This window comes from Danio aesculapii, chromosome 21 (assembly GCF_903798145.1).
Source record: "Danio aesculapii chromosome 21, fDanAes4.1, whole genome shotgun sequence".
Lineage (NCBI taxonomy): Eukaryota > Metazoa > Chordata > Actinopteri > Cypriniformes > Danionidae > Danio > Danio aesculapii.
In genome coordinates, this window is record NC_079455.1 from 35,862,524 (window position 1) to 35,888,947 (window position 26,424).

The following is a 26,424-nucleotide window of genomic DNA, read 5'->3' on the forward strand; positions in this document are numbered from 1 at the left end:
CCATTGTTATACAATAACTTACCTAATTACACTAACCTGCCTAGTTAATTTAATTAAACTAGTTAAGCCTTCAAATGTCACTTTAAGCTGTATAGAAGTGCCTTGAAAAATATCTACTCAAATATTATTTACTGTCATCATGGGTAAGATAAAATAAATCAATTATTAGAAATGAGTTACTAAAACTATTATGTTTAGAAATGCGCAAAAAAAAAAAATAAACAGAAATTGGGAAAAATACACGGGGGCTAATAATTCAGGGGGGTTGATAATTTTTTATCTTCAATTCTTTATTAAATTGCGACTTGCATCACATTTGTTCTATGTATCTGAATATCTGAGTGCGTGGCATCATTACGCCATGCCACTTAATATGCAAATACTTCGTGGGTATCTAACAACAGATACAGCAATTACCACCTATGTTTAAAAGCCCCAGTTAAAAGGGTTAAAGAAAACGAACCTGCACAATGCACTTCTTCATATGTTTTGCTTTTGTAACCATACAGATCTGGATGCGTGCGTGGCCACCGCGGACTGCGCCTCAGCGAAACAACTTTTCGTGGTATTTTCCTCCCAGTCGAGGAGAGTTTCTATAGAGACGCCTCGTGTTGCTGCTGTGACGGTGCAGCGCCCGTGGAAAGTAACCAATGAGCGGCGGGTTTGCGGGTGTCTGGTTACTCCCTCTCCGGCGGCCAGGAGGTGCTCTCACGGGCGGAGAGAGATCTGAACCTCTCGGGCTGGAAGGGTGACTCGGCTTCCCGGAGGAACAGAAGACGCGCAGTCTGTTTACAGCCGCGTAAAAGATCCATTCACTCGTAGTCTGCGTAGTTTTTATACAACAAGAAGAATCCAAAGGGTGCGGGTTACATTTATCCAAAGAGGACATCATGGACCTCACAATTCGACGAAGTTAAAGTAGAAACCTGTTGCCTGTTCGGAGTGGGTTTTCATATCAGGTTTGCTTGTGGATGTGATGCTGGACTCTTGTTTGCGCTCTGGCTTGTAGTTGGAGCGAAGTTTGAAGTAGTGGGACACTTATTTGAGAGGTAAGTTTATGCTTTTACTGTAATATTTGGGTTGAGTTTGATGCTGCTGCTCGCAAAAGTTAACCAGCGTTTATATTGGTCTGTAAACCGCGTTGGCCATGAGGCACCGGGGTTCGGATTAGGAGAGGGGGTTTATGTCGATGTTTGCGACTTTTGTTTGGACTTAACCCGGGTTTCCTTATCAAAAAATGTTTTCAGACGGCTTTATGTACATGTTGGAAGTGCAGAATGTGTCAAATGCTGTGTACAGTAAGTGTTGGATGGTGCAGCGAGTTGGAAGTAACCGCAGGTGTTTGATGGAGGCCATTGGTCCACTTGAAGGACTCTGGAGGATTTATTTTTGCTTTTATTATCTAACTTAGTTTTTGTCGGTGCTATGCAATTTTTATGACCATTATTTTGGGTTCTTTCTTAAAGCCTGACACTCCCAACGAATATTAACAATGTTTTTACTACAAATAAAAACGAAGAAAAAAAAGAAAAGGAAAATATGGTTATTGTTGTTAAATCATAGTTACCTCAAATTAACCCTGGTTTTGATTTAAAGTTTTTTTTTTTCTCTCTAATAATATAATTTCAGACAAGTATTCTTTGCTAATTTTAAATAGTGAAATCATATTAGCAGCCAATGACTTTCAAAGTGCAAAATTGTTCACAGTCAAATAAAAAGTGCTAATGTTGTTTTGAAGTCACATTTCGATGTGGCTGAATATTCAAAGTACCATGGCGAACACAAAGTTTAGGGATCGTATCACAAGTTGTCACTGAACAAATGTGTGAATATAAAACCAACTTTACCTCAATGTGGTTTTGATACCCTAACTATGGCATTTGTAGTCAAAAGTTGGTTATACAAATGGTTTGTTAGGTAACTAACTGCCAAAAAAGGTTTCTCTACGTTTACTATAATAATACCATGGTTAATTTTCATAAGAGCCCTCAAATCACACTAATGTAATGAATATAATAACCTAAGGCCTAAAACCACTCTGTGTAATGGAGATTTTGAAAGTATAAAAGTAAAAAAAACTCAGGTTTGCATATGGTTTTATTACAGACGAGTCAAACTAGCAGGAAAGTACCGTGGTATTCATTTAAGTAAATTTGTTAATATGCTAAATTGGTGACCATGAGTATGGTAATGAAGAGGAGAATTGCAATATTGTGATTTATGATGTTTGATTAATGGTGACTATTAAAGTAATTGTTAACTTTTAAAAGAGATGGGTCACCAAAAAAAAAAAAACTAAAATAAAATAAGACATTGATTTTTTTCACCCTCAGTCATATATTGAAGACCATTTTATCTAAAATCTTGATATTTGGTGACTTATAAAATGCAAATCAATAGATACTTGGGGACGTTCCGAGTAGGGCTGGCCGATATGGCAAAAATGCAATCTTGATAATTATTTTCCATATTGAATGATAACGATATGTATTTCGATATAAGTTGTTAATGCTTTCAGATTTAAAAGAGTACCCAAGCAATAAAAATTAGAGGGTCCATTAAATGGCATAACATATTTTCAGCCGATAAATTATTAATCATTATTGGCGCTTATCATTATTGTCGACATACATTTTATCGCAATTCAATATAATATTGTTTAAATTTGCAAATATAAACCAACTTTTCCTCAGTCTGGTTTTGCTACCCTAACCAAGGCATTTGTAGTCAAAAGTTGGTTAAACAAATGGTTGGTTGGGTAACTAATCTGCCAAAAAATGTTACTCTACGTTTACTATAATAATACCATGGTTAATTTTCATAAGAGCCCTCAAATCACACTAATGTCATGAATATAGTAACGTAATGCCTAAAATCACTCTGTGTAATGGAGATTTTGAAAGTATATAAGCTAAAAATCAGGTTTGTAAGTGGTTTTACTAGTAGAAGAATTCAAACCAACAGTAAGTGCCGTGGTATTCCTTAAAGTAAATTTGCTAATATGCTAATTTGGTGACCATGAGTATGGTAACGAAGGGGAGAGTTCTAATGTTGTGATTTGATTAATGGTGACCATTAAAGTAATAGTGATGGGAAAAGTGATGGGTCACCAAAAAAAAGCTAAAAAAAATATGACTTTTTTTCCTCTGTTGAATATTAAAGAAGATTTTATCTAAAATCTTGATCTTTGGTGACTTATAAAATGCAAATCAATAGATACTTGGGGATGAACTGAGCTAAGCTGAACTGAACTTAAACACTACAAACTGAACTACACTGTTCCAATTTACTATGACCTTTTATGTGAAGCTGCTTTGACACTATCTACATTGTATAAGCGCTATACAAATAAAGGTGAATTGAATTGAATTGAATGTTCAGAGTAGGGCTGTGCGATTATGGAAAAATCCAATCTCGATAATTGCATTTTATCAAAGGTATAAAATCAATTGCTTCCAAATTTAAAAGAGTACCCCAACAATGACTGAAGCTGCAAAAATTAGAGGGTCCTTTAAATGGCATAACATATTTTTGGCCGATAAATAATCGGTGGCCGAAAATTCGGTATATCTCTAAAATCAACACACTTTTAGATTCCCATTGTTGCACGTTTCTGCATTGTGATTGGCTCTTAGATCAATATAGAGTAAAAAGTCCAGAGTTTACCATTGTTATTGACATACATCTTATTATGTTTCGATATAATATTGGCCCTAGTTCAGAGTCAGAAATTCTATAAAGGTAAAACAAAGTAAATGCTTATGCAAGAAACTGAACATTATCCTGGATTGAGGCTTTGGATTAATGTTATAAATAAGTATTTCAATCTAGTAATTTCATGGATTATTACCTGACATCCACCCCAATCTCTATACAATGTATGCTTTTCTTATTTTTATAAATCCAGTAATCATAAGTGACCTGTGGTAGCCTCATTCAGTACCACAGTATTATCATCACAGACCATTACCGAACCAAAGTTTTTTTTTTTTTTTAAAGGGTTAGAATTTACATCCTAATGGCTATCATCATCATGAGTTTCAGGAACCTCTCATCCTCACATGCACTTCAGCTCTCCAAAGTTGTCATTTGAGAGCTGCAACTTGTCATTTTTAGTCTGTTTATATCTCGCAATGCCACTCCTGATCTAATGGCAGGCACAACCGTCTCCTTCCCATATAAACATAAGTAGTTCTTATAAAATTACGCTGTGTGGTTTGCAGTTCACAGAATTAGCAGCAAAAGAGCAGTTTCTTGCGGAGAGGAATGTTCCTGACGCTGAGGGTGTCTGATTCATCCAGCCATAGTTATAGGGGCCAATACAAGTTCTTGTTTTCTTTTGTACGGTGGTCTGAAGGTTTGTTTTATCCTCTGCACTGAGCTCAATGGATCTTTTGTTTTAGGTCTCTCCATTGGAGTTCGGGAAGTTTGGGTGCAGCTTTACATCTGGGTTGTATGGTTGGTAGTTTTAAAGTTGATTTGTGTGGTAGAGAAGATGGTTTTAGGCCGTGTTTACACTAATACGTTTTCGTTTTAAAATGCATAAGTTTTGCTATAGTTAAGCCATCCATTCACTCTAGGCCAGAGTACATTTTTTTTTGAGGGGTAGAAGTATAAATGAAGCAGAAGTAAAAAAAATAGGGTTTTTTATATACAACAGTGCTTCACTTTACGTTGGGCTGCTGATAAGCCTGTTGGACTTTATTCTGCGAGAACAACCCATTTAGTGTACATTATTTAAAGCACCATATGTCATAACTTTAGTATTGTTGATACCACAATTGCGATAATTGGGGTGTGATAAAGAGACTGATGAATGATGATTGAAATTTCTTTCAAAATTATTTAGTTACGCAATTTCGAATCTAGTATAATTGAAAAACGTTTGAGCAGGAAAGCGCAAACCTGCAGACCGTGCATGTTAGAAACTGAGTGTAATTGTACATTGATGTGAATGATGAGATAGTTATCTTTCCCATTGTTTGTGTGAATGAATGGTAAAGACATTCAGACCACACTTAGAATGATACTGAGGAGTTACATTCTTGGAGACACCTTCAGGACTTTTTTCACTGTTTTTCTGATGAACATTGAAAACATTGACAGCTAATCAAAATTCATTTAGTTTTGCATTTATTTTTTGTTATGATCCTAAAGACATTCATACCACAATTATAATGACATCAGGGAAAGCTATAATTGGAATATTTTTGTTTCCAGCTGATCAATCAGATTCAGTAATCCTTGACGAAGCATGGCCGAGGTGAAAACTGCAATGTGTACTAATAGTAAACCGATTTTGTTGTGGTGGATAAAATCATTATTGTTCTTGCTGAGAATGGTTTATAAGGATATTATTTTTCTTCCAGCTGATATATTATAATATATAATCCAGCTCCAGAATATATTAAGCATCAATATTGCAGTGTGCACATCCACAATAGTCTGCAAGATAATGCTGAGTCTGAATCATAGATGACCAGGAGCCACAGAACGCATGTGATTTGTAGTCACTGATAGGTTTACCATAATAGAGTGAAAGTTTATCATTTGCATGTGTTTTTAAGACTAATGACTGAGCCTTTCAAGAGAGTTTAAAACATTTGGGCACCAAAAATTATGATATTATTATTATTTACTATTATTTTTTCATTACACCTACAAAATTATCCCTGTCCATCTAAAGCAATGACTTTGCAAATCAAGCTATTTAAGTCATCTGGTGAAATTGTATTTATATTGCAATATACCTCACAGAGGAAAAAAATAACGCAATGCAATATTTTTCCAATGTCTTGCAGCCCTAGTATAAAAAATAATCATTGTTCTTGATGACAGTAGTTAATAGAGCTATTTTTGCTATTCGGACTGAAATTACTTCAGATTTATGTCTTGTTTCTAGTCCAAATATTTACATTTTAAAGGAAAAACAAGATTATTATACTTCCACATTTGCAAATAATTTAACTTGTTTTAGAGAAAAACTCTTAATTTTGATTTATTTCTTCTGAAGGTGCACTGTAAAAAAACAACATAGAATCTACCTAATAAAATTGAGGTAACAGTTTGCACTCACTTCTTTAGAGTAGATTCTATCACAAATATTCGGGTAAATAGTATCTAAATTTAACAGCGATAACATACCAAAAGAAATGAGGTAAGATCTAACTAACAATTCTCATTAGTAATTACTTGTAAAATTTAGTGTATTTACTCTACTTTTGGCAGCAACAGTTCTTCTTCTACATTGATACTAATAATAAATAGCCAATAAAAATTATTACATAATACTTATTTTGTGAAGGGTAAGTTTAGTAAAGAATTGTCAAGACACAGGAAATTCTATTAATTGCATTTTTATTGAACAAATAATAACATTTCAAACTATTGATATATGGATAAGTTTCAAGCAAAATACAACACATTACAGTGTTAAATATGTCTTACATAATCACAAAAAAATAAAGCAAAGTTTAAACAAGCATAATGACAAAACATACATTATAAACAATTTAAACAGTCTTATGACAACACTCATCTGCTGGCTCTTCCTCTGCTGTGGGACTGTGAATCACCAACAACCTCATGATTTCATTTGTGTGGCCTTCAAGTACGTTCTCCTGTTAAAAATAAAATAAAATACATTTTTTATGTTAATTCAAGGAAATAAGCATAATGTTTGAATAGTTGTTTTTGTAGTTAATTCCGAATGTTTGAACACAAACAAGATTTCTGATAATCAGCACTTTAATACAAAAACAGGAAACTAAAATCAAAACCAAAATTCTTTAAATTATTACGTGACTACTGTGACCCTTTCCATGAAAAAAAAACAAACAAACAATATTTTGACTTGATCTAAGAATTATTAGATATTTGGACTAAATGAAACGATGTAAGAAATGCAGTTTGTTTAGCATTGTGATTATTCCATTTCTGTATCTAAATATTTACATTTACATTTACATTTAGTCATTTAGCAGACGCTTTTATCCAAAGCGACTTACAAATGAGGACAAGGAAGCAATTTACACAACTATAAGAGCAGCAGTGAACAAGCGCTATAGACAAGTTTCAGGTGTGTAAAGTCTAAGAGGCAAAACATTAGTAGAAATTTTTTATTTATTTTTTTTTTTTTTGAGAAAGAGAGAGAAAGAGGGCACAGTTAGTGGTATAGCCAGAGAGGCAATTGCAGATTAGGAAGGAAAGTGGAGACTTAACAGTTGCGTTTTTAGTCGTTTCTTGAAGACAGCAAGTGACTCGGCTGTTCTGATGCAGTTAGGGAGTTCATTCCACCAACTGGGCAGATTGAATGTGAGAGTTCGGGAAAGTGATTTCTTCCCTCTTTGGGATGGAACAACGAGGCGACGTTCATTCACAGAACGCAAGTTTCTGGAGGGCACATATATCTGCAGAAGTGAGAGCAGATACGAAGGAGCAAAGCCAGAGGTCACTTTGTAAGCAAACATCAGAGCTTTGAATTTGATGCGGGCAGCAACTGGCAGCCAGTGCAAACGGGTGAGTAGCGGAGTGACGTGCTCTTTTGGGTTCATCAAAGACCACTCGTGCTGCTGCGTTCTGAAGCAGCTGAAGAGGTTTGATAGAACTAGCTGGTAGCCCGGCTAGCAGAGAGTTGCAATAGTCCAGTTTGGAGAGGACAAGAGCTTGAACAATGAGTTGAGCTGTATGTTCAGATAGGAAGGGTCGGACCTTTCTGATGTTGTAGAGTGCGAATCTGCAAGATCGAGCAGTTCTAGAAATGTGGTCAGAGAAGTTCAGTTGGTCATCAATCGTAACTCCAAGGCTTTTTACCATTTTGGATGCAGTGATGGTTGCTCCATCCATCTGGATTGAAAAGTTATGGTGAAGAGTCGGGTTGGCAGAAACTTCAAGCATTTCCGTTTTCGTGAGGTTAAGCTGGAGATGATGATCTTTCATCCAGAGTGAAATGTCTGACAGGCAGGCTGAAATGCGAGCTGGAACCGAGGGATCATCAGGGTGGAAAGAGAGGTATAGCTGGGTGTCATCAGCATAGCAGTGGTAGGAAAAACCATGTTTCTGGATGACTGTTCCTAAAGATGCCGTGTAGATAGAGAAGAGAAGTGGCCCACTGCTAGACTCTCTCAACCCCCCATAAAACATGGTTTATTTTACTTTAATATTTGCTCCATTGTTTTTATTTACGACTGTAGTTTGTTTATTATATGTATATAATCAATTATTTAAAAATATATGAATAATTTCACCTACAAAATCATCCCTGTCCATCTAAAGAATGACTTTGCAAATCAAGCTATTTAAGTCATCTGGTGAAATTGTATTTGTATTGCAATATATATCACAGAGAAAAAAATATCTTAATATAATATATTTCCAATATCTTGCAGCCCTAGTATAAAAAATAGTCATTGTTCTTGATGACAATACACTGAAAAAAATTATTCAAAGATGATTCCTTGGATTTCCTCAATTTTGTAACGTTGGTTGTAAACAATTTATTTGGGCTGAATTTAAACAAACAAGTTAAGTTGAACATTGCTCAATTTAATTTGTTTGTTTAAATTCAACACAAATAAAATGTTTGCAACAGTTTTGCATGCAACACTTTTTTCAGTGTAGTTTATAGAGCTATTTTTAGTTTTTCGGGCTGAAATTACTTCAAATTTGTGTCTTGTTTCTTGTCCAAATCTACATTTCAAAGTAAAAAGAAGATTATTATACTTACACATTTGCTGATAATTTAACTTAATAAAACTCTTTATTTTGACTTACTTTTTCTAAAGGTGGAAAAGAAACAATATTTTGACTTGATTTAGGATTTTTTAAATATTTGAGCTAGAAATGAAACAGCAAAGTAAGAAGCATTTTTTTCCCATTGTGATTATTTAATTTTTTTTACCTAAATACTGTTAGACTCCCCAGAAAACTACCAACTATTCAAACCATCTTGTGAAACTGTATTTATATCGCAGTATTTATTGCATAAAAATAAAATTTTTCCAATATTGTGCAGTTCTAATATATAATCATAAACGAAAGCAGTTAATCAGAATCAATCCCGTTAAAGAGCTCAAGCCTTTAAAGCAACAGACAAAATTGCATTGTGTGCTTACAGTAAGCAGGATGTTTTCATGCATTGTTGTGCATGTTAATATAGTTATTGTACTTTGTGTGAGCAAGCCTGACACTCTGTAAAATTACATTTCCTTCCATCAGTTTTAACCCTGCTGTTTGAGGATTGAAATTGAATGGATGTGAAAATAGGGCGGCTGTGAAAGAGCTTTACCTACGTCCAGTGTATGAGGTCACCTTTGACTGTCTGAATCCAGCTGCTGTGTATTTCTCTGTGCTACGAGCCTTTCAGATGGATTATGGCGCTTATTATATGATGTAACAGCTATTTGGATGTGCATTTGACAGGTGACTTGAGGGTAAGAAAGGCAGCGATGTTATATGCTTGCTTGTGTTACGTTGGTGTAAATGTTTACTCTGTTTCTTAACATTCGGGTGAATGAGAGGCTTCTGTAGACGACTCCTATAAAGTGCTCCAACAAGCTCGGTTGACTTTACAAAAAGAATTGCATAAGTGACAAGTTATTTTAAGCAGAAACCAAGCATTGGGTCCACGTGTTTTTCCACTCACCAAGATCTTTCTTGCTAGATTGAGAAACAAGTTGAACGGAAGTCTCAGTTTTGATGGCCGTCTGGATCAAACCCCACCCTCACACCTTTGATGCTAATTCTGCTCCTTCAGCGTGTTATTTTGTTCTGGCTGCTCTCCACTAAGGAAATTCCATCTCTGCTGAACCGCAGATCAGTGCGCTTTTACACGCCAGGCGAGCACAGCTCAGGTTTTTAGTTTGCCTAAATTCAATCGTCTATGTGAGGTGTTTTCTAAACTCCACTTTATGACGTGTGTTTGCACTCTGCTTTGTGCTTATTCAGAGAAATGGGTTTTAAGGGAGTTTTATTTTATTTTTTTGTGATTAATAAATGCTTAATTTACTGAAAATAAACAAATGAAAATCATATATATTTTTGAATTGTTGTTTAACAGAAGCATTTAATGATAATAATTCAATTCAATTCAATTCAATTCACCTTTATTTGTATAGCGCTTATACAATGTAGATTGTGTCAAAGCAGCTTCACATAAAAGGTCACAGTAAATAGGAACAGTGTAGTTAAGTTTGTAGTGTTTAAGTTCAGTTCAGTTTAGCTCAGTTCAGTGTGGTTTAATAATCACTATTGAGAGTCCAAACACTGAAGAGCAAATCCAACGATGCGCGGCTCTACAGATCCTGAACCATGCAAGCCAGTGGCGACAGCGGAGAGGGAAAAAAAACTTCACTAAAGGCGGAAGTGAAGAAAAAAAACCTTGAGAGAAACCAGGCTCAGTTGGGCACGACCATTTTAATTTCTCCGCTGGCCAAACGTCTTGTGCAGAGCTGCAGTCTCAGTGGCGGAGGCTGGAAGCTGGCCTCAGCGAAGACTCGTCTGTCTCTGGAGCGTCATAGGAAACAGTCTCATGTTCTCCACTCTTCCATGACCATCGCAGTAGTTGTTCAGGATTCGGCCAGGTCCAGGATATGGAAACCTTGGGATCATCTCGTCGTTGGTCTTGGATCGAATCAGTGACTCTGCATAGTCTGAGGGCCTCGGGAAGAGTATCCCCAGGTGGAAATGGAGAATAAAGAAAATAATTAGCGTAGCTGATGTTCACAGTGTATATCAGCAAGATGCATAACCTGTGTGGAAGCCCCGTAAGTGGTGCACTAAGTGTATGCTTTACTGAACAGATAGGTCTTTAATCTAGTTTTGAATTGGGAGAGTGTGTCTGAGCCTCGGACGTTATCAGGAAGGCTATTCCAGAGTTTAGGAGCTATAAATGAGAAGGCTCGACCTCCTTTACTCGACTTTGCTATTCTAGGTACTACCAGAAGTCCTGAGTTTTGAGATCTTAAAGAGCGAGTTGGATTGTAGCGAGACAGAAGATTGGTTAGATAAGCAGGAGCTAGATTATTTAGAGCTTTATATGTAAGAAGCAATATTTTAAATTCAATACGAAACTTAACAGGCAGCCAGTGTAAGGAGGATAAAATTGGGGTGATGTGATCAAATTTTCTAGACCTGGTTAGAACTCTGGCAGCTGCATTTTGTACTAATTGAAGTTTGTTAATAGAGGATGCTGGGCAGCCAGCAAACAGAGCATTACAGTAGTCCAGCCTAGAAGTCATAAAAGCATGGACTAGCTTTTCTGCATCTGAGATGGATAGCATACTTCGTAACTTAGCTATATTTCTCAGATGAAAGAAAGCAGTTTTTGTGACATGGGAAATATGATTTTTAAAAGTTAAATTGCTGTCTAATATGACACCCAGATCTTTTATAGTAGAACTAACGCTAACTTTGTATCCCTCTAATTGTAGATCGAGTTGTGAGATCTGCTGTGTACAGGATTTAGGCCCAATAAGTAATAATTCTGTTTTGTCTGAGTTTAAGAGAAGATAATTGTTGGTCATCCAGTCTTTAACATCTTTAATACACTCAGTTAGCTTGGACAGATTAGACGTCTCGTCAGGTTTAGTTGAAATATATAATTGAGTATCATCTGCATAGCAGTGAAAGCTGATCCCATGTCTTCTAATAATGTCTCCCAGGGGTAGCATGTATATTGTAAACAGTAAAGGGCCTAAAACTGATCCTTGAGGCACCCCGTATTTTACTGGGCTGATTTGTGAAGGCTGTCCATTTATATTTACAAACTGGTAACGGTCAGATAAGTATGACTTAAACCATTGTAGGGCATGTCCTTGGACACCTGTAGACTTTAAGCGATTAATAAGGATACCATGGTCAATGGTGTCAAATGCCGCACTAAGATCGAGTAGAACTAATAGCGAGATGCACCCTTGGTCAGCAGCTAAGAGTAAATCGTTGGTTATTTTCACTAATGCAGTTTCTGTACTGTGATGAGCTCTGAAACCTGACTGAAACACTTCAAAAACATTGTTGGTCTGCAGAAAGGAGCATAATTGAGCAGAAACAACTTTTTCTAGTATTTTAGATATAAATGGAAGGTTTGAAATAGGCCTATAATTAGCTAAGTTGCTGGGTTCCAGTTGTGGTTTCTTAATAATAGGTTTAATAACAGCTAACTTGTAGGGATTTGGAACATGGCCTAAAGATAAAGAAGAGTTGATAATGTTAAGAAGAGGTTCTCCTATAACAGGTAACAATTCTTTCAGTAACTTTGTTGGAATTGGGTCCAATATACACGTAGCTGATTTAGAGCTATTTATAATTTTGTCTAGCTCTTCCTGTTGTATGATTTTAAAGCACTGTAGGTTATTTAGATTCAGAGGCGTGTTTACTGGATCTGAAGTATAAGGCGGTGCAGAAAGTTTAATATCTCCTATTTTCTGTCTAAAGCCTTCTATTTTATCACTGAAAAAATTCATGAAGTCATCACTACTAATTTGCGGTGGAACGTTTTGTTCCAAAGATGACCGATTATTTGTTAATTTAGCGATGGTGTTAAATAAGAATCTAGGATTGTTTTGATTATTTTCTATCAGTTTGCGGAGGTGCTCAGCCCTGGCAGATTTTAAAGCCCTCCTATAGCTGGACATACTGTCTTTGTATGCAATTCTAAAGACTTCTAAATTAGTTTTTTTCCATTTACGTTCCAGGGCACGGGTTGCTGTTTTGAGAGCGCGGGTATGACTATTATACCACGGTGTAGTTTTATTCTCTCTAGTCTTTTTTAGTTTGATGGGTGCCACAGTATTTAAAGTGCTAGTAAAGATGGCATCCATACTGCTGGTTACTACATCAAGGTCATTTGCGTTTGCGGGTGCATTTCGAAGTAGAGAAAGATCAGGTAAGTTATTTATAAATTCATCTTTAGTGGATGGAACAATAGTTCTACTAGGACGATATATCGGAGCGGATCTGCTAATTTCAGGTAAACACAGCTTATATAGTAAGAGGTAGTGGTCTGTAATATCATCACTTTGTGGTATAATGTCTACATCAGTGACCTCAATTCCATAAGACAGAATTAGATCTAGTGTATGCTTTAGGCGATGAGTTGGACCAATAACATTTTGCTTTATTCCTAGTGAGACCAGCAAGTCCGTAAACGCGAGCCCTAACGTGTCGTTAGCGTCATCTATGTGGATGTTAAAGTCTCCTACAATTAGTATTTTATCAGTTTTAACTAGTAAGTCAGAGATAAAATCAGAAAACTCTTTTAGAAAATTGACATAGGGTCCTGGAGGTCTATATATGGTGATTAGAGCGAGAGATAACATAGGTTTTTGCATAGTGTTTGGAAGGACAACATTAAGCGCTAGTACTTCAAAGGAGCTAAACATAAGTCCGTTTCTCTGATTAACATTAAGAATATCACTAAAGATTGACGCAACTCCACCACCACGACCAGTTTGACGAGCCTCATGTTTATATAAGAATCCTGGAGGAGTTGCCTCATTTAAACTAATATAGTCATTTTGTTTCAGCCAGGTTTCAGTGAGACAGAGTGCATTAAGATTGTTATCTGTTATTATTTCATTTATGATAAGTGCTTTAGGTGCTAGTGACCTGATGTTTAGGAGACCAAGCTTCATGAAATTTGTATTTTCACTTTTTCGTGTTTTTTCTGGTTTAATTCTTAATAGATTATTTTTGGAGCACACAGTACGTTTGTTTCTTGATCTAATAATACGAGGAACAGACACAGTCTCTATGTGGTTAGTTAGGTATGCATTACTGTTATTTTTGTGGGACGAATAGGAGTCTGTGTGGCTAAATTGTGAGTTTTGTGAATTTTTACTTACTAGTCAGATAGAGCGAAGTATTCTGGTGATGTTGTCCGACAGGAGTTCAGCTCCAGCTCGACTGGGGTGCAGCCCGTCAGCGCGGAAAAGCCTAGGACGCTCCCAGAAAAGATTCCAGTTATTGGCAAAGAGCAATTTCTGTTCTTCACACCATGTTAATAGCCATTCATTCAGAGCAAAAAGTCTACTGAACCTTTCATTTCCTCGGCGGTAGGTAGGAAGCGGTCCAGAAACGATGATCTGCGTGGCGGGCGAAGTGCGTCGAACCGTCTCGATCAGGCTCCTGAAGTCCTTCTTCAGGATCTCCGTCTGCCGGAGCCCGGTGTCGTTCGTCCCCACGTGGAGGACGGCGGCACCGAGGCTCTCGGCAGCGCTCAGGATAGTAGGTATCTGTGCAGAAATATTCTTAACTCGGGCACCAGGGAAGCAGAAAGTGCGTACTTTGTTACCTTTGGAGGAAGTGGAGCGGACGTGGCGGACGATTGAGTCGCCAATGATGGCAACATCGCGACCCGTCTCGCGGAGAGGGGCGAAGCGGTTCTCCGTGGGGATCTCGAACACCGGAGGAGGAGACGTTCTGCCCCGGGACCTGGCAAGCACCTTACGCGGTTGCACCCAGGGGCCGTGGTAGCCGGGAGTCGGCGTGAACGACGCCTGGGTGCACCGCGTCCTCGGTGCGCTGGGCCTGGACAGAGAAACACGCGGGGTTGAAGAAACTGGGAGATTGTCGTTGTATCGGACACTTACCTCAGACGAGCGAGTACGGGTTAAGAGCAGAGCCCTGATGCCCTCTCGCTTCGTCTCCAGCGAGCGAATCTGGGACTCCACCGCTTCCAGCTCCAGCTCCAGCGCCTCCATCGATGCCTCTCCTGCACTCAAGGACAGACACGCAAGCGACATTGTACAAGGTGAAGAGCAAAGCCAGAAAGTGAGAAAATAAATGTGTGAAAGGGGTTGGTAGCTTTAGCTGACCAGCGGTGCTAGCAGGCTAAAGCTACAAACACCAAGCGGATGCTCGAGAAACAGAACGTTTAAAAGTAGATTTGTTTGTATGAGTGTGTTAGGAGATTGTTCACCCCAAGTAGGAGAGATAAATATTTAGTGAATGAGGAAGTATTTTAAGATAAAAATGTAAATTGCGAATCTAAACTCCAAACAAACGCAGCGAACTCCAAACAAACGCAGCGAAGCAGTGACAATAATTGCGGAACCAACATCACTACTTGCTATACACTTTTATACACATATACACTTATTTAACAACACACTTTACATGCCAATTTGCACATAACAGCTGCACATATAACGTTGTATATAGTAATAAACACGTACATACACTTGTCAATTTGTATATTTGCACTCACTACTTACATCTATTTTTTTTTTAAATATATTTATTATCTGTTTTTTGTCCTGTCTCTGTTATCCTGTTGCACTGTAGAAGCTCTGTCACGAAAACAAATTCCTAGTATGTGTGAACATACCTGGCAAAAAAACTCTTTCTGATTCTGATTTCTGATTAAAGGGAAACCAATAAAACTGGTCTGGAAAACATTTATGGTACCCTTAACTTAGTATTTTGTTGAACAACCTTTTGAGGCAATTACGATAATCAGGCAATTTCTGTAACTCTCAATGTAGCTTTTGAACCTGATGACAGGTATTTTGAGCCACTTCTTGTTAGCAAACTGTTCTAGTTGTTTTAGATTGCTTTAGCATCAATGATAAAGCATGCTTACCACAAAATCTCAATTGGATTCAGCTCAGGGCTCATCGAAGGCCACTTTAGAACAGTCCAATATTTTATTTTTATAGCTATTTTTGGGTGTTTTTAGCTGTATTTTTGGGGTCATTTTCATGTCGGAAGATCCATTATCTGCATTTGCAATCTATATTTATTCAGAGAAAGGTTTTTAAAGTCTGTTTTATTTTATTTTTTAATGTTTAAAAAATGACTGGTCTGGACAATATTGATGGTACCCTTAACTTAATATTTTGTTGAAGAACATTTTAAGGCAATTTCTGTAAATTCTGAACCTGATGACATGAATTTTGAGCACTTCTTGTAAGAAAACTTCTAGTTTTAGATTGAAAGGGTACCTTCCGCAGACTGCATGCTTTAGCTCTTTGCACAAAAACTCAATCGGATTCATATCAGGGCTCATAGAAGGCCACTTTAGAACATTGATCATTTTAGAACTCCAGGCCACTTTTGGGTCATTATCATGTTGGAGGACCCATTATCTGCATTTGCAATCTTTTTAGGAAGTTTTAAGGAAGTTTTATTTTATTTTTTTAATGATTAATAAAACAATTACTGAAAATAAACTAATGAAAACAAATATTGCTTTCAAATCATTGATCAGCAGAAAATAATGAAACTGGTCTGGACAAAATTGATCGTACCCTTAACTTAATATTTTGTTGAACTGTTGAACTTTTTCCGAGCAATCACTGTAATCAGGCAATTTCTGTAAGTCTCAATGTACCTTCTGAATCTGATGACAGGTATTTTGAGCCACTTCTTGTTACCAAACTGTTGTAGTTGTTTTAGATTACTTCAGCTCTTAGCACAAAAACTCAATCAGATTCAGGTCAGGGCTCATAGAAGGCCACTTTAGAACAGTCCAATATTTTATTTTTAGCTATTTTTGGGTGGTTTTAGCTGTATTTTTGGGGTCATTATCATGTTGGAGGATCCATTATCTGCATTTGCAATCTGTGTTTATTCAGAGAAAGGTTTTTAAAGGCTGTTTTATTTTATTTTTTAATGTTTAAAAAATAACTGGTCTGGACAAATATGAGGGTACCCTTACCATAATATTTTGTTGTAGTGTGGAGTTTGCATGTTCTCCCCGCGTTCGCGTGGGTTTCCTCCTGTGATGTATGTGTGTGAATGAGTGTGTATGGATGTTTTCCAGAGATGGGTTGCAACTGGAAGGGCATCCACTGCGTAAAATATATGCTGGATAAGTTGGCGGTTCATTCCGCTGTGGCGACCCCTGATTAATAAAGGGACTAAGCTGAAAAGAAAATGAATGAATAATATAAATATAAAAATAATAAAATATAATCAGTTAAATAGACTTTGGCATTCATTCAGTTGTTCAAGTGTTAAACAAGATTAAAAGCCTTTTACATGCACGCATCCATCAGGATCAGCAGGCTAGCGCTGAAACACCATTGAAAATAAATGTTCATATTTTAAAGACATGGCGGGGAAAATGTAATTTAATGCAGTGCTTCTTGTACATTCTGAGACTCACTTTGTATTGTATGTCAATCAGGCAGTGATGATTGTTGATTTATAAAGAAAACAGACCTTAAATGCCATACTAACATTTCTTATAAATAGATGCAATAAACAAAGTAACCTTAAACTTTTATTTTTTTCCTTGATGCTTTACATATTTAGAATTTTCTGGATCGAAACTTGCTGGTATATTGTGCATTCTTTCAGTATATTCAAGTCCAACCAGGCTGTCGGTTTATACGATTGGCCTAGGCTCAACACATGGCGGACATAAGCGCATCTGACCCTGAGAAGCAGCCGCGAGTGGGCAGGTTTATTCCGGAGGACTCTGGTTTTCTTCAGAGCTCTGCTTTAGTCTTTATTACTGATCACACCATCGGGAGAAGAAAAAAATTAAAAAAGCTGTTGTTGCCGCCCTTCCACACTGATTTGAGATCAGAGAGGCCATGCATGCAAACTGCAAACACCATTGACTTAAAGAGAACATTTAATGTAGAAATGGCATTAAGTACATTTGAAGCAAATATTTTACGTTTGTAAACTGCCAGATTATACACTGCATGATGTTATATTCAAATAATTGTAATGCTAAATTTGGGAAATTGTAATTTTTCACGTTGTTCTTTTATTATTATTGATTTTTGATTTTTTCATTAATTAAAACAGTTTGAGTGTCATTGGCTGCTAAGACTCGGTTACCGAGCTCTGGTGGAAAGTTCTTTAAAATGTTCATCAAAGAAATCCACTATAATTTAATGATAGAATCATATCTGAAAGACCATAAAGACTGGAGAGATTATGCTAACAATTCAGGTTTGCATCACAGGAATACATTGCATTATAAATTAATTAAATTAGAAAAGCAAACTAATTTTATCAGCATTAAAGTACACTTGAAGATGGCTTTTTACGCTCACAAATAGCTTTTACACACAGCATGAAAGGTAACATTCTGTAAAATATGGTGAATTATTATTCTCTCATTTTCATTAGCCTGTATGAAATCGAAGTTTACCATGTTTATTTTCCTAGCATGCACTGTTTTTCTTTAGATTTAATTTGTGCACGTTAATCCGCTAAAAATAAAATAGTTTTGGTAATCTTTAATCAAATACTGAACATTTGTTTCATCATTTAGAGTGGTGGTTCTTCTCTGTCAGTTTGATCTTTTCAGCAGGAATATTCCTAACCACGCCCCTTTTACCTTTAGTTTAACACAAGGGTATGATGCGCAAAAAGAAAACCCCGCCCTCTGCTCAATATTCCATTTCGGTTGGAAGCAGATCAACATACTGAAATAAAAGTCTCAGCAACTTCAGATTCACGAGGACTTTAAATGTGCATGTGTATAAAAAAATTATATCATGATATCATGTTTCATTTAATTCGGTATTGATAAATATTGAATATTTTTTAACAATACATTTAGGAATATTAGGATTTTTTGTTATTTAACCACTATTTTAATTTACCAACATTACTAAGGCAAATAGTTTTAATAGTCTAAAACAATAAGAGATCTCTTTATAATAAAAGAAACATAAAGTGTTAAAGAGACTCTTAAACTTGATAAATAAAATGTTACAAAGTTTGAGCCATGGTAAAGTATAAATACTGAACAATCATAGCAAACTTTAAGGTTGATCAACATCTGTAATCAAATCTGAGCTTTCAAGTTAAGAAACCAACCATCATTATTCAAATATATATCGCAACATTATAAATTATGAAGTTGGATGATTACATTACCCCCTATGCTAAAAATCTTTCAGAAGAGGTGCTAGTGGTTGGGGTCTCACAAGAAAAGAAACCAAAAAGCCACTCTTACGACATCCTTACGTCCTTTTTTTAATGCACAATCTCCACACTCCTTTACGGCACTCATTTTTGCGTGTGTTGTTATTCTGACCTGAAGTGACATACACAAGCATGTGGATTCCTTCACCGTTTACAATAGGCTTTGCTTTCGCGCTTCCCTGCCATCTCTCATAACTAGGCGACCATCAAACGTTTTCTCAGAGGATGACGAATGGACAAACCATTGCTGCATTTCTGATACATGTTTATGGAGAAAAGTAAAAAAAGCACTGCAGTGTTTGGATGTGCTGTGTTTAATTAGTAATTAGTCTACCGTTATTACTGAAATGTGCATATTCTATACAAAGTGTGAAGCAGATTGGTTAGTTCTACTTACATGAATTGTGGTGTGCTCGCACTGGAAATGCTTCGGTCAAGTCGCACACCTTCATTGAAAACTAAAGCCGCCTTTCCGCTGCTCAGGACATTTGGACACGACTGTCGTAATACGCCCCCTTGTGGCTGTCGCACTGAATTTTCAGTGTTTTCGTGCACCATAGGAGGTAAGCTGTTCTCGTAATGTCCGAAATAAAGGAGTACAAAAGCAAGAGCCTTTATTCTCTGTGCATTTACCATGGTTGAATGAATGAATACTAAAATACTAAAAATCGCAAAAAAATTTTGGGGAGAATGTGGAGACAATATATATTTTACATTTTTTTTACTCATTTATGAATAGAAATGTTCTTTTAATCTAGATTTTTTTCCTATTTAAAAAAAACTAACGAAAAAAAAAAATACTATTTCTCATCTCGCGTGCACGGACCTGATTGGACAACACTGAAATGCATCACATCCGGTCTAGTTGCAGGAGTTCAAATATTTCAACGGATCCGCAGCTCAATTCGGATTCCAATTTCCCGCATACGGAGATAATCGGAACTCCACGCAGCTCCCACACTACTCTCCATTGGAAATGAATGACATGTGCAGTGGAAAGGCGGCTTAACACCCTATTAGATTATTAGCATTACTTCTAAGGTGCGTGCTCAGCAACCACATTTTAATAAAACTATAGCACTTCATGCCGAACTTAAAAAAATAATAATAATAATTTTATTGTTATTGACAATGACGTTCAGTCAATAAATACCGATATCGATTTTATCGCCCAGTCCTATTTACAAGTCATAAACTAAAAGTTTTGAGTCTTATTTACTATAAAGACTTTATTGTGCAAGACCTGGTGGAGCTTGTTGAGAAATAAGAGGGAAAAAAGGAGCCATTTAGTGTAATTCTTTGCAGCAAATTTGCAAAAGAGCCAGGTACGAATGTAGAAATGATAGATGTAGCTGGTGGTGAACATTCACGATGAGGTTGCACAAGCACAGGGAAAGAGAAAAGATAATGATGAGGGGGCAGGGTTAATCTTTTAGCCAAGCACTGACTCATCCAGGGTGAAAGGGAGTTCTCTACCTTGTAAAAGTGTGTTTTGTTTTCGCTGCAAAAAATATGCACAGATTCATCATGCAGTAATGTGGTCCATCCAGTCGCTTGTGTTACTGGTCCACATACTGCAGACAGAAGCACTACTGTTCTGAACGGCATCCAGCGTAACATTGACAGAGATCATGGGGAAACGAATTGTATTTTCTTTAGCACCTTGTTTTAACCTTTGAATATATGAAGTAACCAAACATGAGATTTTATTTGTCTTACAAATTGGTAAAAATGTCTTTGAAGTCCATGTGAAATCAAAATTTACGATATTATACTGTAGGTGAACAGTTCATCCGTGCAAGTTAACCCACTGAAAAAAAAATGTTTTTGTAATCTTCAACATTAACGCGACATCATTTTGCCTGACAGAGCACTTGATTTTTGTTTTTTGAGACTCGAGCGAACAGTTCGCTCAGCTCCATGTTTGAAACACTTTGAAGAGATTTAGTTTGAAACAGGTATGCCTGCACACACATCTTTATGATCCGTGATCTTAGAGAAAACCAGATGATCAATAATTCTTGGCCAGAAATTGCAATAGCTGTGGGAAAGGAGGAAAGTTTTTGTTTAAAGGTTTGGAAAAACTTGTTTTTCCACCAGTCATAGGTTTTACACTGATGCATGTTACAATTTAGAATTTAAAACGATTTGATAGTTACAAAACTATAATTAAGGAACCAATTATTTCTTTGATAACTAGAAAGGAATATTTGAACCTATCGGTTAATAATATACTGATGCCCTGTTTTTCTAAGCTTTATTGGTGTTTGGTGATTGATGGTCAGGAATGTTGGACCATTATTGCCTTTTTAGCATAAGTATAGGACAGAAACTAGCCAGACAATAATGTGTGAATTGTGGATTGGGCTAAATAAAAAAAAAAACAACGTATTTTTTAGTAAGTGTACTTTTTTTTTTTTTTGCTTTTATTCTTGCCATAATAAATAATATATATTTGTAGAGCAACCCATGTTCTCTTGTAATTAATATTTTAATAAACTTTAATAGGTAAAACTGTCCTAGATATGAACAAAAGCAAGTGATGCATCAAAGTTTGATTAAAAAAAATCTTGAATAGTTATAAAAATCCTTATAATCATTCAAATAATTTCTAAAAATACAAAAAATAATTAGTTTAAAAATATTGAATGATATTAATGATATGACGTAGTTCCCGAAATTTTCTTCTTCTCTGTTTATCCGTCTGACTGTACGGTCTGTTTCTTTTGACTGCCCTCCTGTCGTTTTTAAAGAATATCACAATGACGAACGCAGCAAGTATAAATGCCTCATTCGCTTCGTGAGGTATGCGCGCAGTCAGCAGAGGTGCGCGATGTGGCGCCAGGCAAAAGTATAAATCCAGCTTTACCGGTTATTACGTACTGACGTCATTTATCTCATGTGCTATACTGCGGTAGCTTACTGTGGTGAGGGAGGTGAGCGTGAGTTATTAAAATACTCTTTAATTAAGTAGTTAAAATTAAAATGCATTTGGTGGACAGTCTTTCACTAACACTAGTGTGTGTCTAGTTTTGCTCTCCCGTGTCTATCATGGATCAGCTGTGATCGCCATGCCGTTTATCAGTGTTTATCATCGATGAACTGCGACAGAGCATTAGAGCCAATCACAGCCCTTTCTGTTGAGCGTGTGACCAATCATAGGGGTGTAAGAACTTGCTTGACAACACTCAGAAAGCAAGCGGGATAATATTTACATTTTTTAATTTGCTATAAATGCTCATGTTGTTCTGTGCATGTACTTGAGTTTTTAAAGGTACAGTTCATATATCTGACTGCTTGTATTTAAAGGACAAAATTCTATTACAAATAATATATAAATATATTTATTAATTTTAAAACAAGAATTCTTGTGCTGTGAAATAAAACATTCAATTGTTAGGGGTGTCAACCTACACTGGTCTCACGGTTCGGTTACGATTATCTCGTCATCGATTCGGTTCAGTTCGTTATCGCTGTGCATTACGGTGCATTGACGATGCTTTCCATACACAATTTTATATTTTACTTAGCAACACAATAATTCTTGTATTAAAATGTATAATTTATAAATGTTTATATATAATTTAAACATTTTTTTTTACCTTATAATACAATCAGATATATGAACTGTACACTCTTTCCGAATGTATCAAACAAAACTCAAGTACATGCACAGAACAACCTGAGCATTTATAGCAAATAAAAAATGTAAATATTATCCTGCTTGCTTTTTGAGCATTGTTGAGCGAGTTCTTAATGCTAATGCTTATGATTGATCATGCGCTCAACAGAAAAGGCTGCGATTGGCTCTAATGGTCAGCACGGCTCTGGTGCTGTTTAGCAAATAGTGACATGGACACTGATGTTAAACAGCTGCGACGATCAGCTGATCCATTATAGTCGGCGACGCGGAGGAGAAAACTCGCTCTGGATCCTCAAGTAACGTTATTGTGGTAACAGCTGAGAGAGGAGATGAAACGTTACCTCACGAACATGCCAGCAGTTCAAAGGGGCCACAGAGAGAGAGTTTACAGCTTTCATTTTATCCTAGCTGGGTTCTGATACATCCCTGTCAGTAAAATACTGTCCAGCAAACTCGCAAGCAGTGAATCGTGCACAGTTATCTGCTTTATAAGTAGTTGGAGCTGTTACTTGCTGTCTCCTCCCTCACTATAGTAAGCTAATGCCATACAACGCATACAGTATGTAATAAATGACGTCAGTGCATAATAACCGGTTATGATTATTACTGAACTGATACCGAATTGTTTGCATCTGAATCAAGGTGCATCAAAGAAAACAATTAATTTTGACACCACTAAAAATTGTGTATGGAAAGCATCGTCGATGCACCGAGATATCGAATTGAACTGAATCAATGGCATGATAATCGTAACTGAACTGTGAAACCAGTGTAGGTTCACACCTCTACTAAATATGACAGAATGTTTACTTTAAATCTGGAAGAAATGTCATCAGTAGTTTACAGAATAAAACTAAAACGATGCTTTTAGCTAAACGCATAAATCACTATCTGTGTTTTTACATTTGATTTTGGTATTTTATAACTTTGTTTTAGGCATCGTATACTCTTACCTTATCAGAAAGGACCTGCAACTCATTTGCTGGTTCTTTAATTTCCAGTCAAGAACCACTGTTTGTAATCTGAAATGTGAAGAAGTTAATTAGAGGAAGCACTGCTGCTTCCTGTTTTATGTCATACAAGCTTCTTAGCTCTCAATGATCTGTTTGTGGAAAATCTGTGTATGAAACATTCCTGGCTCTCAGATTTTCCTTATTTTAACAGCTATTGAGTAAGAAAGAGCGTGAGAGGGCGTAAGGGCAAGCGGCAAAGCATTCTGGGAGTTTGGAGTGTTTCTTACATTCTCCTGGCAAAAGCGTCTTCAAGAAAGATTTTCGGCTCAGCTTACTGGCATCAGGCCGCTTTTAGAATTACAGATGATTTAACCGGGTCCAACCACAGATTAATGTTATGAGAAAATGAAACATCCTCTCTATCGAGCTTTGCTGTTCCGTTGGAAACTGTTACCCCATGCCTTTTTTATTTTTTATAATTTTTTTTTACATTTTGGATCGCATCTATTATAAAAATCTGCATGCGTTCTGCCAAGTGCTTCAACAAAATGGAAAATGCTGAAATGATGACTCCTGTCTCAGGCATTTATGGGGAAAGCAGAGTGGCTGTATCATCTGGAAGATGACTTAAAACAAGCTCTGTTCTTCCTGCTCATTAACCCTCCATCTCTTCCAAAAAAAAAAAAACAGGAAGCAATTTTCACTTAAACATTTCTAGTGAATTTCCCATGTAATGACACTGAAATAAACAAGAAATGTAGAAAAACTGAACTTCTATTTTCTTATATAAAAATACTCCAAACAAGCTACACTGTAAAGAAAATCTGTTAATTACATATTCTATTAGTATTGTCAATTGCATTATAGGATGTTGATCAGCGCTTTGCCGACTTTTGAAGAAGATGGAATTAATGTTGTATAAGAAATAATATAATATATAATATAATATAATATAATATATATAGGGAAATAAGTCTGTAAAAAAACAGATGTACTGGCAGCTTATTACAAGGATTATGCATCGTAAAAAACAACACCAACCCAGAGAATATATCTCTTTAAACCAGTGTTTCCCAACTCTATTCCTGGAGGCACACTGACAGTACATATTTTGTACGTCTCCCTTATCTGACCCATTAACTTCAGGTTTTAGAGTCTCTTCTAATATTCTGATGAGTTGATTCAGGTGTGTTTGATTAGGGAGAGGTGGAAAATGTGTACTGTTGGTGTGCCTTCAGGAACAGGGTTGGGAAACACTGCTTTAAACTATTAAAAATGTTAATAAAAGCTACTTTTTCAAATTTTTTAAGAATAAAAGTTGTTGAGAATACAATTCTGGTGCAATTGAAAAACACAAATAATAACATGAAACATAAAATACAGAAAACTGTTAATTTACAGATATTTATTTACAGTCTAGGCTCATTAAAAAATGTTTCTCTGTATTTATTATTTTTTTTTTTTTGCAAAAAATACTAATCTATACAAACAGTTTGCTGCAGTTTTTTGCTGAAATAAGCTAAAGCAATAAGTAGGAAAACACCAAATAGCATTTACTTCTTTTAACTATGACCTAGGGGTGGGCGGTACACCGGTATCATAGTCAACACCGGTGTGACATTGCGCCAAGACATGGATTTTCTAATACCGTCAATACCGTAATAAATCAATTATGCACCTTAAACGGCTGCATTTACATCAATAATAGCTAATTCTAAATAATAAGGCATTCAATTTTCTTCAAACGTTCAGTTGTGGTCTGAATACATGTCCTTATACTACAGGGCTCGAAATTGCAACCATTTTGGTCGTATGAGCGCCCGAAATGTAATCTATGCGCCCTCATAATATATTTGGGAGCATTTGTGCGACTGAATATAATGGTTGTAGTGCAATCTGATTTGATTTTCTCTAAAAACTTGCTGAATCGCTCTACGCTGCCGCTGTATTGGTTCATATTAGCTGTCAATCACTCAACGCTTCCCGCTGTCAGATAACAGGGAGCTTTTGTTACTGCAGGAAATGCAAACGGCTGAAGAGTGAAAAGTGCACAGGTTTGCAAACCTCACCTAAAGTTATAATAATAATAATGGCGCAGATGACAGCGATCATGACATGAGGTAAATGTTGATCCACCAGCTGAGATCAATCGAGTGTTTTCGGAGAAGGTGCCTGAATCTTGATGCGTTGCATTCACCGCGTGTTCAGCGCAAATGTCCGCTAAATATAAAGTCTAACACTGTACACATCATCGCCAAAGAAACTCACCTTTACTAAGTTTACACTGAAACTACAGCTCATAACAAAGAGCGGTATTGCGCTGGTGGTCATCATGAGAATCCTGCTCTGTCTGCTTATAAATTGGTGCGGCTGACTTGCCTGCTTTATTCCAGAAACACAGAGAAATGAAGATCAGCTCATAATGAGACTGAGCATTTACAATGACCCAAACCGAAACTTTTAAAGAGTGATAGAAGTGAGACTTTCTTTTGTCTGTTCTTCCTTGAGATGTATATTATTTTGCTATTTAAAGTAATACCATGATATTATACCGTCACCGTTCAAAAGATGAAAAATACCGTGATATTAATTTTAGGTCATATCGCCCACCTCTACTATGACCGTGCAGTAGTGTTGTCACGAGACTGGAATTCGGTACCAATCAGTACTTAAATTTTAAAACTGTCCATTTCCTGCGAATATTTGAGAGCTGTTGAGCACGTTCTTAAACAGCGCTGATTTGCCATTGTGCTCACGTGCTCAACAGAAATGACTGTGATTGGCCGTGGAGGTCATCAGTTCATCAAACTCACCACAGTTTATAAACTGTGTGTAACTACAGACACAGGGACACTGGAGTGTTTTAAAGCCGCGATTCATCAGCGGATCACTTGTAGTTCAGCTTATAAACATACCAGCTGATCTTTGCGCCTTTAA

At 36.6% G+C, this 26,424-nt stretch overlaps 2 protein-coding genes across 8 annotated transcripts in view; one reads left to right on the plus strand and one right to left on the minus strand.

Annotated features, from left to right (window-relative positions):
- The first annotated feature begins 708 nt into the window (after positions 1–708).
- The window catches only part of ptpn13 (protein tyrosine phosphatase non-receptor type 13), a 166,028-nt gene continuing 140,312 nt past the window's right edge, over positions 709–26,424 (plus strand). For 4 of the 5 annotated variants that reach the window (XM_056446111.1, XM_056446113.1, XM_056446112.1 and 1 more), the window contains exon 1: positions 710–1,049. The gene's annotated coding sequence lies outside the window, so the exon portion shown is untranslated. Of the gene's footprint in view, positions 1,050–26,424 lie in introns of all 5 variants that reach the window. The other variant, XM_056446110.1, reaches the window with a different exon arrangement.
- Positions 10,121–15,032, minus strand: LOC130214429 (uncharacterized). Of its 3 annotated transcripts, none has more exons than XM_056446116.1 (2): positions 13,842–15,032; positions 10,121–10,649 (listed from the first exon to the last, which is right to left on the minus strand). In XM_056446116.1, the coding sequence occupies exon 1, from the start codon at positions 14,739–14,741 to the stop codon at positions 13,845–13,847; it is 897 nt and encodes a 298-aa protein (XP_056302091.1). In that variant the 5' UTR covers positions 14,742–15,032; the 3' UTR covers positions 10,121–10,649; positions 13,842–13,844. The 3 variants fall into 3 exon arrangements, with proteins under 3 accessions (XP_056302091.1, XP_056302090.1, XP_056302093.1); XM_056446115.1 differs by having other exon boundaries at positions 10,121–10,657; XM_056446118.1 differs by lacking the exon at positions 10,121–10,649 and having other exon boundaries at positions 13,272–13,932; positions 14,035–15,032.

What these genes read in the sequence shown, in the direction of transcription:
- LOC130214429 (XM_056446116.1), bottom strand. Translation starts at nt 14,741, where the DNA reads ATGTCGCTTGCGTGTCTGTCCTTGAGTGCAGGAGAGGCATCGATGGAG.